This window comes from Engystomops pustulosus, chromosome 7, assembly GCF_040894005.1.
Source record: "Engystomops pustulosus chromosome 7, aEngPut4.maternal, whole genome shotgun sequence".
Taxonomy (NCBI): domain Eukaryota; kingdom Metazoa; phylum Chordata; class Amphibia; order Anura; family Leptodactylidae; genus Engystomops; species Engystomops pustulosus.
Window position 1 is genome coordinate 21,927,712 of NC_092417.1, and position 13,838 is coordinate 21,941,549.

The 13,838-nt window shown below is 43.3% G+C and overlaps 2 protein-coding genes across 5 annotated transcripts in view; both read left to right on the forward strand.

Annotated features, from left to right (window-relative positions):
* The window catches only part of LOC140069408 (cathepsin K-like), a 69,770-nt gene that overhangs the window by 53,924 nt on the left and 2,008 nt on the right, over positions 1-13,838 (forward strand). For 2 of the 3 annotated variants that reach the window (XM_072115085.1, XM_072115084.1), the window contains exons 6-8: positions 2,310-2,475; positions 5,105-5,210; positions 6,497-7,925. In XM_072115085.1, the coding sequence (XP_071971186.1) occupies positions 2,310-2,475; positions 5,105-5,210; positions 6,497-6,596 (372 nt within the window). In that variant the 3' untranslated portion in view covers positions 6,597-7,925. Of the gene's footprint in view, positions 1-2,309; positions 2,476-5,104; positions 5,211-6,496; positions 7,926-13,838 lie in introns of those variants that run through there. The other variant, XR_011848788.1, reaches the window with a different exon arrangement.
* Positions 1-13,838, forward strand: part of LOC140069409 (cathepsin K-like) — a 35,879-nt gene that overhangs the window by 20,167 nt on the left and 1,874 nt on the right. Inside the window, exons 1-5 of one of the 2 annotated variants that reach the window (XM_072115088.1) lie at positions 9,201-9,366; positions 11,008-11,134; positions 11,365-11,487; positions 11,831-11,995; positions 12,102-12,320. In XM_072115088.1, the coding sequence (XP_071971189.1) occupies positions 11,012-11,134; positions 11,365-11,487; positions 11,831-11,995; positions 12,102-12,320 (630 nt within the window). In that variant the 5' untranslated portion in view covers positions 9,201-9,366; positions 11,008-11,011. Of the gene's footprint in view, positions 1-9,200; positions 9,367-11,007; positions 11,135-11,364; positions 11,488-11,830; positions 11,996-12,101; positions 12,321-13,838 lie in introns of those variants that run through there. The other variant, XM_072115087.1, reaches the window with a different exon arrangement.

A 13,838-nucleotide genomic window follows, 5' to 3' on the forward strand; every position in this document is an offset into this window, starting at 1 on the left:
GTTTTTCTGACACCGAAGTACTTACCACCGAAGAAGATGCAGAGTAACCCCTGAAGGGCTGTAGCCCACTTCAGGTACTGCACTATGTACATATTGTATATTTCTGTCCTTTCCCCAAAGAGCCAGAGACTTTCCTGAGACTCTTACCCTTATTTATCTCAGTCAAGAGATTATACACTGTCACGTGCTATGATAGCACCCTTCCTCTGCCACCGCAGAGATTTCTTCAAAGGACTCTGTCCCTCTACACATAGAGGAGACCCTTTGCTTCTTCATTGCACTTTTCCCCCACCTCAAGGGCTGTACCCAGAAGATGGACTTTGTCAGTAGAGACCTTCTGAGAGACTTTTGCCAGATACTCCAGGGAAAAGTTGCTATTGCTATTGACTACTATTTTGCACTTAATGCCTTCCTTTTTAGGTACGGACATTCTGCTTGCACTTTTTATGCCTTTTCTTTGCAGGAAAAGAGACATTTACTACCGTGCTACCCTGAGTAGCCTATCTACCTCTGTAACGTTTGTAACGTTCAAGATGTGTACCCATTGGGCTCCTAAGCCAATGTGAATTATCCTGTTTGCACACTGTCAGAAGATATGCCAGTAGTCTGCATTAACCCTTTCATAGGCTTTTCAGGTTGTAGTGTGGCTGTGTCGGACCGTCTTTTATGTAAAACACTGACCACTACCTGATCCCTCAAACTGAGGTTTGCACATGGGGGTAGTCCGTAAACTGCGGGTCTTACGGGGACCGGGGGTGTTACAAAGTTAGCACCTGGATGCCACCCATACATGGGTAAGGATACCAGTCAGGAGGTACTTGTGTCGCATATGCTAACGCAATGCAGATAGACACCTTATATAATTGCCGCCAGGGAAGAAGCGTTGATATAACAAATATACAGGCCTTGGTGCAAGGAGTGGATTACAGGACATGACACCACACCTTTCCTACTGTACAGTTCGGTTTAATGGCGTCAGCGACCAACTGTCATACAGCTACATGTTTTTGTCTCAGTCCGACACCAACCCAGGTGCCTGTCTCCAGGACCATGGGCGGTTTGTTCCTACACCTCACATAGCCTGCACTTCTCAGAAGTGCCCTTAGCCCCCTCTGTGCCCCAAACCATCTGTAGTCGAGCCGAGGGCGGCTCTTTCAATTGCCCCCGGGGTATGCAACACCCTTCGCCGATGCAATGGCGAGGGAGGGTTTGCGAATACGTCCCACCTGCATGTAATCCCATTACACAACATGGTTCTGATAGGACATAGGGATATTGCAGTGGTGAATCCTGCCTGGCAAGGCAGAGGTTAAGTATTTTGTATAATGCAAGATGCTGTTGTCCAATGATATGTGTTACATCCTGTGCTCTGTAAGCTGAGATGTGATTGGAGGAGCAGCCACCACCTGACCAAAGGAAGGTAATAAAACCTCTGGCCAGGAATGTTCTAGAGAAGTCTCTCTCAGGAGAGAGAAGAGAGGAGTTAGTGATTATTCTAGTGGAGAGATTTTAGAAGAGTCTCAGATTCTGGAGGTCTTTCCAGAGATCTTTTCAGAGAGATTCAAGTGTAGGAGAATCCTAGAGTGAGTGAGTAATCTCTGTCTAGCCCATACCAGAGCAGGAAGAGCCTAGCCCCTGCCTCTGAAGAGTGGAGTAATAGATTAGAGTTAGTGTAGTGAGGAAAAGGGGTATCATCTTACCTTTGAAGGTGATACCTGAAGCCCTACAGGACAAGCTGAAGCTTCCTACCAGGACACAGCTGCCTCCCAGCCTGCCCTCTACATCCAGGCTGGTGAACTCTCCTGAGGCTCCCTCCAACTCACATCTCAGCACCCTACCTACCTGTTAAAGGCACGTTTGCTGCGGTTCCTGCCGGTTCAAATAAAGAACTGTAAGTTGTTTTCTTCAACTTCTGTCTCCGTCTGGTCCCTGCTAATACGGCTGCCTTCATCACCGGCACCCTGTCCATCACCCAGAGACTCACACTCGGGACATTAAGGGGTTGCCCCAGGGAGATCCGCTATAGCAGCCTCTCCCTCATCTTTTCTTGCCAACACCACCCTGCTGGAGACCTGCCAGGCTGCAGGACAGCCCTCCGGTTCCCCATACCAAGCACCGTGACCATAGCGTGCTTAGGCCGCAACCGCCAGCCACTCCGGTACCGCGGGCCCCGGCTGTCTCCAGGCCGCAACCCAAAGGCTAGGCCCCGGTGGGGGATGTTGCACAAGCCCTTTTATTATATGACCACCATGTTGATACGGTGGCCTACTAGTGTCATTTTGCAAATCTAAGTGTATTCTGTCTCATAGGACCAGGTCTGTAATTATGCAGCCGCCGGAAAAGCAGCCAAATGTAAATCCTACAAAGAAGTGGAAGTGGGAAGCGAGAAGGCCCTGAAGAAGGCAGTGGGCACTGTGGGACCCGTGTCCGTGGCCATCGATGCTGCCCTCTCTACTTTCCAGTTCTACAGTAAAGGTATGATCCCTTTAAATCTCACAGATGACAATCCCAATAATAGGAAATTAGGGCAATGATTCCTGAGGGAAAAATTAGGAACAATATGTCTTCCTAAAGGTTATCTCTCTAGTGCCCCCTATATGCCCCCCGCTCTAGAGGCTCAGTTGTGCAGTAGTTTTGGATTTATTAATAAAACCACTTATACATTTGGTCCCCTACTTAAGGACACCCGACTTACAGACGACCCATAGTTACAGACGGACCCCTCCGCTCACTGACCTCTGGTGAAGCTCTCTGGATGTTACCATAGTCCCAGATTGCAATAATCAGCTTAACCCCTTAATGACCGCCCTATCGGGATTCTACGGCGGTCATTAAGGGTACTTCTTCTGACGCGACGCCTTTCTACGGCGCCGCGTCAGAAGAAGATTTCGGGACATCGGGTCAGTTTAGTGCCGGTGTCGGGCTGTGATATCACAGCCCAGACCCGGCACTAACACCCGGGATCGGAAAAACTCCGATCCCGGGTGTTTAACCCCTTACACGCCGCGGTCAAGCATGACCGCGGCGTGCAAGTGTGTCCCTCGTGGATCGGACCCCCCCGGTGTGCTTACCGGGGGATCCGATCCCTCCTGCCGCTGCCCCGGGTCCCGGCGAGTGACCCGAGGCTGTCGGCTCCTCTTCTCGCCGGGTCCTGCCTTCCTGGCAGGACCCGGCTGTAAGTAACTGAGCATGCGCGGCATGCTCAGTTACTTACACTTTACACTGCAATACAAGTGTATTGCAGTGTAGAGGCTTGAATAAGTGATCGGATGATCGCTTATTCAAGCCAAAATGTGGAAAATGTAAAAAAGTTAAAAAAAAAAAATTAAAACTTTTTATAATATAATTAAATAAATAAATAAAATAAAAGTCCCATAATCTCCCCAGTAACACATAAAATGCATATACAGTAAATAAAACACAAAAACATACATATTTGGTATCACAGCGTCCGTATTAATCTGTACAATAAATCTAAATCAATATTGAACCCGCTCGGTGAACTACGTAAAAAAAAAACTCGGAAAACTTCCCATAATATACAATTTTTCATCAAACACCATCACAAAAAATGTTCTAAAAAGTGATCAAAAAAAGTTACGTTCCCTAATATGATACGACTGAAAAGAACAACTGTTTTCGCAAAAAATAAGCCCTCAACCAGATCTGACAACAGAAAAATACAGAAGTTATGGCCCTGAAAAGTTGTCAATAGTAAAAACAATGCGATTTTCTCCAATATTGGTTTTGCTCAGGAAAATTAAGCAAAAATAAGAAAAACTATATAAATGAGGTATCACCGCAATCGTAGTGAACCAGAGAATAAAGATAAAATATTATTTTTACATTACGGTCATTACGGTGAGCGGGGGAAAAAAAAATTCTAACAATCCAAAATAAAAATTGATGATTTTGTTTGTGTCCCCCTTGAAATAGTTAATAAAATCTCAAGAATAAGCTTTAGACTCCCCAAATAAATTATCTATACATTGTATCTCATCCCATAAAAAATAAGCCCTCATATGATCGCATTACCAAAAAAAAAAAAAAATTTATAGGTCGTACAATGTGACAATACAAATCTGCTGTGAATGGCGCCTCCATTCATTCTATACTCGGCCGTGCGCCTGTACAGCAGTCACCACCACATATGGGGGATCAGTACACTCGGGAGGAATTGGGCATCAAGCGTTGCAGTGCGTTTCATCATTTAATTTATTCTGAAAATTTCAGTTTTGGCCTAAATGAATGTATTTTCCAAAAAAATTCAATAGTTTCTAAATCGCAGGTCCATATTTTTTAACCCATGTGAAACACTTAAAGGGTTAATAGACTTAATAGAAGTTGTTTTACATACGTTGAGGGGTGAAGTTTCTATAGTGAGGTAATTTATGGGGTTTTACTATTATTTAGGCCTTTCAAAGTCACTTGAAAGCTGAGTTTTCCCTCAAAATGTGAGTTTTGGCAATTTTCATGAAAATAAGAAAAATCGCACCTAAAGTTCTGCGCCTCATAACATCCTAGAAAAATGACCGGAAGCATAAATTATCATCCCAACATAAAGCAGATATTCTGTAAATGTTAATTATCAAACTTTTTGGGTAGTTTTACATCTTGTCTGGAAACCAGAACATTTCAAACTTGGAAAATGAAGAATTTTTACAAACTTTTGCCAAATTTTCACTTTTTTTCAGAACGAAATGCAAAACTTATCACTTAAATTTTATAACTAACATGAAGTACAATGTGTCACGAGAAAACATTCTCAAAATCACCCGGATATGTTAAAGCGTTCCGAAGTTATAACCAATTATCCTGAGACTTGTCAGATTTGGAAAATCGAGTCTGGTCATTAAGCTGAAAACTAGTGTCGGTGATAAGGGGTTAAAAGTGTCTGTGATTAAGTTTTTTTTACAACAAAAAATTTTGATACTCCAATTGTCACTGGGGCAAAAAAAAAATTTGTCTGGAGCTAGATTTATAAAATATACAGTTTCGACTTACATACAAATTCAACTTAAGAACAAACCTACGGACCCTATCTTATATGTAACCCGGGGACTGCCTGTAATATATTATTTTTCTTTCATAATTATTGTTCTAGGCATATACTTCGATGCAAATTGCAATGCAGAACAGATTAACCACGCCGTCCTTGTCGTGGGGTATGGGGCGGAGAAGAAAGACAAATACTGGATTGTCAAGAACAGGTAAAGTAAAGCATGCTGGGATATGCTGCAGAAGAGCTGCAAGCTACTCATGCCATTATATAAAACCTCTTGTTGGTAGATGTTGTTTCACCAATCCCCACCAATGATATCCCCATTAATCACAAATGGGGGGTGGTCACTTATGTGTGATGTTCAGCAGTTGTCACCACTAGTATAAGTCACTGAATTAGTGCTCACCTTCCCTCAAATGACAAGTATATGACAACGCCGCAGCAAGATATGTTTGGAAGCGACTTGTAAATAAAGTTGGACAACCCCTTTAAGCACAACTACGTGCATGGTTTAGTTTTCAGCGTGTTGCAGTCATAAATATCAGATAGCTGGGAATCTTACACTAAGAATTCCCACCAATCAGCTGGACACCAATCAACACATAAAATAAAGCTCCGTGTTTTGTGTTGTGGTTGAGTTTTGTTACTGCAACTCAAATCCCATTCACTTTGAATAACAGGTGAGCTGCAGTTCGCAGAGAGTGGAGCTGGTTTATGGGGCTTATTTACTAAGCATCCTGCGGGCGCATTTTTTTCCGGACTTTCCGGGGATAGTACTGGGCATTGTGTTGCACGCGATCGGATTGTGTCGCAATTGCGCCGGCTTTCACGCAACACAAATCGGGGGGCGTGGCCGTTGGACGTTCTGACAGATTCGGACTAAGCGCGGAACTTAACATTCATGTTTGTGTCGCAAGACATGCACTTACATGCACCGGGAAGACAAAAGTGAACTCCGGCAGACCTGAGCGGGGAGGCGACACATGCACAATATCGGATGCAGGATCTACATGGATCCAGCGGAATGTGCATTCCAGCGGACCTGCTGGATCGGGGATCGCGACTTGGACAGGTAAATAAATGTGCCCCTATGTGTTCATTTCGGCTGCCACTGGAGCAAGAATAATCAGCTGATCGCTGGGGGTTACAAGTGTTGGACCAGTACCAATCTGATATTGATGACTTTTCAGACATATTAAATATACTGGAAGACCCCTCTAAGTTTAGACACAAAGGGGGAGATTTATCAGAGTCTGAGAGCAAAACTGTTCTAGTTGCTCAAGGCAACCAATTAACTCTCAGCTTTCATTTTCCCACTCCTGTTTATACAATTAAAGCTGAGCTCTGATTGGTTGCCACGAGCAACTGGAACAGTTGTGCTTTCAGACACTTCTGATAAATCTCCCCTCGAGTGTTTCCCTATAAAGAAGTGTAGACAGTGTGAATATATTATCTCACCCATTATCTGATATTATCTGTGTATTTTCTTTCCAGCTGGAGCGACACCTGGGGTGACAAAGGCTACATCTTAATGGCCAGGGATAGAGGGAATGCCTGCGGCATCGCCAACCTCGCCAGCTACCCACTCATGTGACCTGTACTGGAGCAGATGAAGCATACACTGGACTCATGATCCATCATGTGGCTCCTCTAGTATAAGCCCTGTCCAGAGTTTACAAATCTCATTGAGAACATTGTGCACCTACATGTTTCCTTTCTCATCTTGTCTAGAATCAAAACTTTTGTGTACATAGTGTATTGAGTAGTTAATCAGGCCTTGAGTGATCATTAGTGGCTCCAGTGGTCACTCGTGCCTTGAGTGGTCATTAGTGGCTTCAGTGGTCACTCGTGCTTTGTGTGGTCAATAGTGGCTCCAGTGGTCACTCGTGCCTTGAGTGGTCATTAGTGGCTTCAATGGTCACTCGTGCTTTGTGTGGTCAATTGTGCCTTCAGTGGTCACTCGTGCCTTGAGTGGTCATTAGTGGCTTCAGTGGTCACTCGTGCTTTGAGTGGTCAATTGTGCCTTCAGTGGTCACTCGTGCCTTGAGTGGTCATTAGTGGCTTCAGTGGTCACTCGTGCTTTGAGTGGTCAATTGTGCCTTCAGTGGTCACTCGTGCTTTGGGTGACCACAATACAATAAAATCAATCATTTGGCCCATTCATTGGGTGGAGGTAGGTGAAGCTGACCATACATACAAGATATCTCTCTTACTAACTGGTTTATTTCCTCAGTACCAGTGTATGGGGATTTCTCCACTTCCCCCAACACTAGATATAGTAGATATAGTTCAACATGCCTACATACATATATATACTGTATATTACACTAAGGTGCCACTGTATATACACGGCATATAGACATACAAAATATACACACATATTGCATAAACATGCATACAATATACACACACCACATATACATACAACATACACCCATGCAGAATCTACACATCACATATACACACACACATAGAGAAAATACACACATACATACAAAACCATATACAGACGTATAGCATATGCACGCACATAATATACACACAACACACACATACAGTATACACCCAATACCCCAGATGCCAAGGCCCCCTCACACTGTGGGCCCCATAGCGACTGAAATAGGACCACAAACCTCATTAGATAATGAGAGCTGGATCTACTTTCGGGGTGACATCTCCATATCTTGTGTCGTACAAGATGTAAGAACATAAGAATAGCACAAAAACACTCCAGATCAAACACTAACATCCTGAAGTGATGAGATAACATTTTTATACCTGTTCTTATCTATGGTTACAGTCTGGTATTCTTAGATTTGAAATCTATTTTTCCTTATGAAATTTTTGGAATATTCTTTTGCAATTTAAAATGTGATTGTTGTTATTTTTTTTTTTACTGTGCAATAAACTTTTTTTTAAGGAACTTTGATATCTCCTGAGGTGATGTTTATGCAGATTCTCACTATGTTCTTCCAAGTTGGGGGCGGGGCATCTATTAATTTCATGTGGTTTCATGCTCCCAGACCTCCCAAATTCTCCATTGTACCCCCAACATGTGGTGATTGCTGAGGGTCTTCTAGGGGTACCTGGTCATGTTGTATCTTGTGGAGGTTGTAGAAATCCTAGCTAGTGCTCAAGTTTATGGGGCACATTTACTTACCCAGTTCAGTCGCGAGCCCGCGGCGCGTTGTCGGACGAGGATTCGGGTCTGCCGGGATTCACTAAGGTTGTGCGCCCAATATCCAGCAGGTGTCGCTTCTGCCCCGAGGTCCGCCGGAGCTCACCTTCTTCTTCCTGGTGCATGTGAGTGCTTGATCTTGCAACACAAATCGTTTTTTAAATTCTGCATTTTTTCTGAATCCGTCGTGTTGTCCGACGGCCGCGCCCCCGATTTGTTGCGTGAAAGCCGGCGCCGATGCGCCACAATCAGATTGCGTGCGCCAAAATCCCTGGGCAATTCAGAGCAAAATGGAAATATTCGGGAAACCCGACGAAAGTGCGGCGTTTGGACTTCTACAAAAGGCTTCTACGGGGTATGTCTGTCTAATACGAGACTTGATACAATTGCTCAATACGAAAGACAAGAGAAGGATATGTCACCCAAAATGATGTCTTATTTCTATGATGATCTGATGAAACACAGTTAACCCCTTCGCACCGAGAGCCATTAGTAGGACATGGTCCTGGGCTTTACGCCTTCACCATTATATGGCTTGTATTTAGTAGAGTAAAAAACTTTGCTTCTGCTATTGCTGTTAAATTAAAATAACCATAAGTGTTCCCCTCCAATGTGAATAGTCACATGGACCACCCAGTGGCGCCCCCTTTCCTTAGGTTGGAGGTCTAAGCCCTTCATAGTGATCCCCCCCTGTCCACTTAGTTATATGAAGAGAGAGATGGAAGTAGGGGTCAGAAGACTGACCTTTGTGTATGTGTATGGATTGTTAGGGATCAGTTAGTCTTTTCTTTGTCATCTTCAGGGCGGTTTGGCAGCAATTTCTGAATTTTCAGCAATTTTCTGAAACAGATAAACTCAACAAACATGTAAAACGTCTTCCTTGTGTGTCATGTTTCTGGCCCGGTTAAGGCAGGAGAGCGCAGCATCTGAGGCCTGCTGCCTCTATGAGGAATTTGGGGAAGGTGGGAGGGGGGGTCTTTTTGCTCCAGCTATAAGTATAACCAGCTGTGGACAGCCCACATGAGTTTCCTCGTGACCGCCTGATTCATACACAACCTCTGCTAAGATTCCCACTTCTCTCTACAAGTGAAACCTCTGTGCAGCGGAGCGGGGGTCTCTGGACCGAGAAAAGTTTCCTTGCGACTGCCTGGCATCTGGTGTCAAAGGAGATTAACCGAATCGGGAGGTAAGATGCAGATTAGTCTTATTTATTTGTATGTGGGAGAAGGGTTGGAGACAGTGTTGGTCTTGAGTTCCTTGGGCCTACCAGATAAAATGATTCTAGGGGCCTATATCTCATTCATAAAGTCCTAAGGTGTAGACCTCCGTAGCTTCAAAGTTGGGTTGTCTTCTGAGGAACCTCTGAAATCCATTCATAAGTTACAGCTTACAGCATCAAGGGTCCGTAATGCATCCTTATGATAGAGAACCTCTAACCTGAAATCAAATTCTAAAATCTGCAACTAAGGATTTATGTACAGGAATATATTATGGATTTGGTACTTACCTGTAATACGGTGCTTAAAGAATCTTATGAAAATCTTCAAGATAATTGTCTTTTATCAAAGAGAATATTTCCTTTGATGATGTTGCTCCTCTGATTCTGGCACAGTTGGAATATTTTCTCTAGTCCCCACCATTCCCAAGAAATGAACATTGTAAGCTTTTCCTATCAATATGCTAATTAGGTTAATTTCTACTGTCAGATGGGTGGTGCTCAGCTGGTGCTGATAGCCTGGCACTGCCCTGGTGACAGTATACAGCATAATTAGCATTTTGGGTGCGGATACTAACTACAAGGGAAGTATGCAAATACGTTTTCCAAGGTGTTGGAAAACAATGCCTCCTTTTGCTACCATGAAAGGAAGCCCCCTAACATCAAGTATGACCTACAAGAAGCCTAATAGCATGATGGGGGATTAAGCCAAAAGAGTATACCTATTCTTGTAGGTCATACTTGGTGTAAGGGGGCTGCCTTTAAAGGTAGCAGTAGGAGGCATTGTTTTCCATTAAACATCTTGGAAAATATATTTGCTTTCTTCCCAGAATTCCCTAGTGGAGTATCTATGGCTTTAAGTCTCCACACGCCTTTAAGGTGGCCTAATTAGCAATCTCTCCGTAAAGAGAACACTTACCTTCTGATTACTAACTACAGTGACTGCTAATGAAAAGGAATAGAGAGAAAACTCTGACTAAACCAGAATCAGTAGAGCAAAACTTATTACAAATTGGAAGAAGTTGGAGATGGTAGAAGTGGTGATAGGCAGTGGCGTAACTAGAAGCTGATGGGCCCCAGCGCAAAGTCTGTGCCAGGCCCCCGACTATAATGTATGGTTTATAGTACTAGTCTTCTCATATGGGAAAGTAACACAGTAGGGGCCCACTAAACCTCTTGGGCCCGGGTGCGATCGCAACCTCTGCACCCCCTCAAGTTATGCCCCTGGTGATAGGTCCTATTTAAGAGACACTGTCATTCATGCTAGAACATTAGGATCGCACAACACAGCTTAATGGGGATATGTTCTGAACATACAGAGACCTGTAGACCAAAAGGATCAACTGTTGGCCAACCATCTCATACACAATAGATAGTTGGCCACTCTGGACACACTTGGTGGGTTTTGCTAAACCAAGTCTTCGACGAACCTTCATCTAGTCTTCTTCTTTGCCTATTTTTCTGAGGTTATAGAAGTTCTTGCAGTGTTGGACCATCAGATGCTAGAATATTACTCTACTTACTCTACTCCAGCATTGATACAATAAGATGTTATAGTACTTGCATCCAAATGTTCCCACCTGAATTACGTAAACTCTTGTTTCCCTGCAGTATAATGATCCTGCACCTTGTGCTCCTGGCCCTTCCATTGGTTAGTGCTAGCGATTTCTGGGATGAGACATTGGACTCGGAATGGGATCAATGGAAAAGAACTTATCGGAAGCAATACAATGGAAAGGTAACCTATGTTATATAAAGCGGTAGCCCCTACAGGTTCAGGAGTTCTAGGGGGAAAACTGGTCCATTACTCACCCCATGAAAGTTATTGGAACAGTGATCCAACACATCTCCTGGCCTGGGTGTTTTGTGGGCCTAGTTAAATAAAGACAATGGTTATTGGATAATGGTTTCCTCCCTCCAGGGAACGGAATGACTTATTGAACACTCCCATCTATTTTTTTTGAACAGTTTGATGAGGTGATGAGGCGTTCGATATGGGAGAAGAACTACAAGTTGATTATCGACCACAACATAGAGTATACACAGGGGTTACACACCTATGAGCTGGCCATGAACCATTTAGGAGATATGGTAAGTTCCTACTGGAGCTAAAGGGGTGGAGGTCTCATTTCTAGAAAATATATACAGATTATGTGTCATGTCCACCATTGCGTTACGGACATCGGTGACCAAGGAGAAGACCTGGTCAACTACTGGTGGCCCAAAGGGTCACTGAATGAAGACATCAGACATACTTCAGTATGTTGGTTTTAAGTAATAAAACCTTTTATATTTGCCCCTGATGTTTGGTAAGAACATATCTTCAGAAGATTCACCCATTCTCTGGAAGATGCTACGTCAACAGAATATGAAACTTCATTCTATGACAATCTTAAAATAAAACTTACACCATCTATATTTTCTTACCATTTAGACAAGTGAAGAAGTCGCAAGGACAATGACAGGTCTCATAGTTCCACCTCAAAACAGAGTCAGAAACATCACTGCTGATGATGATGACAATGAGGACCGGCTCCATGATCTGCCTGACTCCATTGACTACAGAAAAAAAGGATATGTCACGCCAGTAAGGAACCAGGTAAACAAAAGAAAGCCCCTTTAAGTAAACACTGACATCATATTTATATTAAAGGGGTTATCTAGGACTGTGATGTTGATGCTCTTCTGCTGTTCTTACTCTCTAGGGTTCCTGTGGGTCTTGTTGGGCTTTTAGCTCCGTCGGGGCTTTGGAGGGACAACTCAAGAAAACAACTGGAAAACTGGCTGTCCTCAGTCCACAGAACCTTGTAGACTGCGTCGAGAAGAATGAAGGATGTGGTGGAGGCTTCATGACCTATGCCTTTCAGTATGTGATAGACAATAAAGGTATTGACTCTGAAGCTGCGTATCCTTATGTTGGGGAGGTAAGTATAAGTAATACACTGTACACTATTATCAGTACTTATGCTGAGCTAGAGCAGTCACTGTGTTATATCCTGTATTATACTCCAGAGCTGCACTAACTATTCTGCTGCTGGTGCAGTCACTGTGTACATACATGACATTACTTATCCTCTACTGATCCTGAGTTATATCCTGTATTATACTCCAGAGCTGCACTCACTATTCTGCTGGTGCAGTCACTGTGTACATACATGACATTACTTCTCCTGTACTGATCCTGAGTGACATCCTGTATTATACTCCAGAGCTGCACTCACTATTCTGCTGCTGGTGCAGTCACTGTGTACATACATGACATTACTTATCCTCTACTGATCCTGAGTTACATCCTGTATTATACTCCAGAGCTGCACTCACTATTCTGCTGGTGCAGTCACTGTGTACATACATGACATTACTTATCCTGTACTGATCCTGAGTTACATCCTGTATTATACCCCAGAGCTGTACTCACTATTCTGCTGCTGGTGCAGTCACTGTGTACATACATGACATTACTTATCCTGTACTGATCCTGAGTTACATCCTGTATTATACTCCAGAGCTGCACTCACTATTCTGCTGGTGCAGTCACTGTGTACATACATGACATTACTTCTCCTGTACTGATTCTGAGTTACATCCTGTATTATACCACAGAGCTGCACTAACTATTCTGCTGCTGGTGCAGTCACTGTGTACATACATGACATTACTTATCCTGTACTGATCCTGAGTTACATCCTGTATTATACCCCAGAGCTGCACTCACTATTCTGCTGCTGGTGCAGTCACTGTGTACATACATGACATTACTTATCCTGTACTGATCCGGAGTTACATCCTGTATTATACTTCACAGAATACAGAATATTACCCAGGATCACTCATGTAACATAAGCAAAAAAAAGAAAAACACTGGGGTTTTGCCTGACATTACATGTCAGCTTAAATATTTAATATCATTAGAGTTTCATTTTCCGTACTCTTTCTTGCTTTCCTCTCATATCCCCCGCTCATTACTATTTTCACTTCCTCTGTATTTTCTGCTTGAACAGGTTCATGATATTGTGCATTCTGCTAGATTTCCCATGATGATGAATTACTTGTGTGACATCCATTATTGTCCTTGGGACATTGTAGGTCATGTTCACACTTGTCAGGTTTACATGTTTTAGCACATATCAACAGTAGAAATCTCAGTCAAACCTGAAGGCCTTGGGCCTCATTTAGCAACCAATCAGAGCTTGAATATATTTTTATTTTTAAAGTTGAAAACGTGAGAGATGAGCTGTGATTGGTTGCTGTCGGTATTAAAGACAAATTTTGATAAATGATGGCTGTGACCTACAGTATTTTGGGTTAGAAACTGAGGCAGGAGGCAAGCTGAACGCTCCTCACCCAAGTACTGCGAGATATGATGCTTGACTGACATGCAAGCCCTTTTATTATATGACCACCATGTTGATACGGTGGCCTACTAGTGACATTTTGCAAAT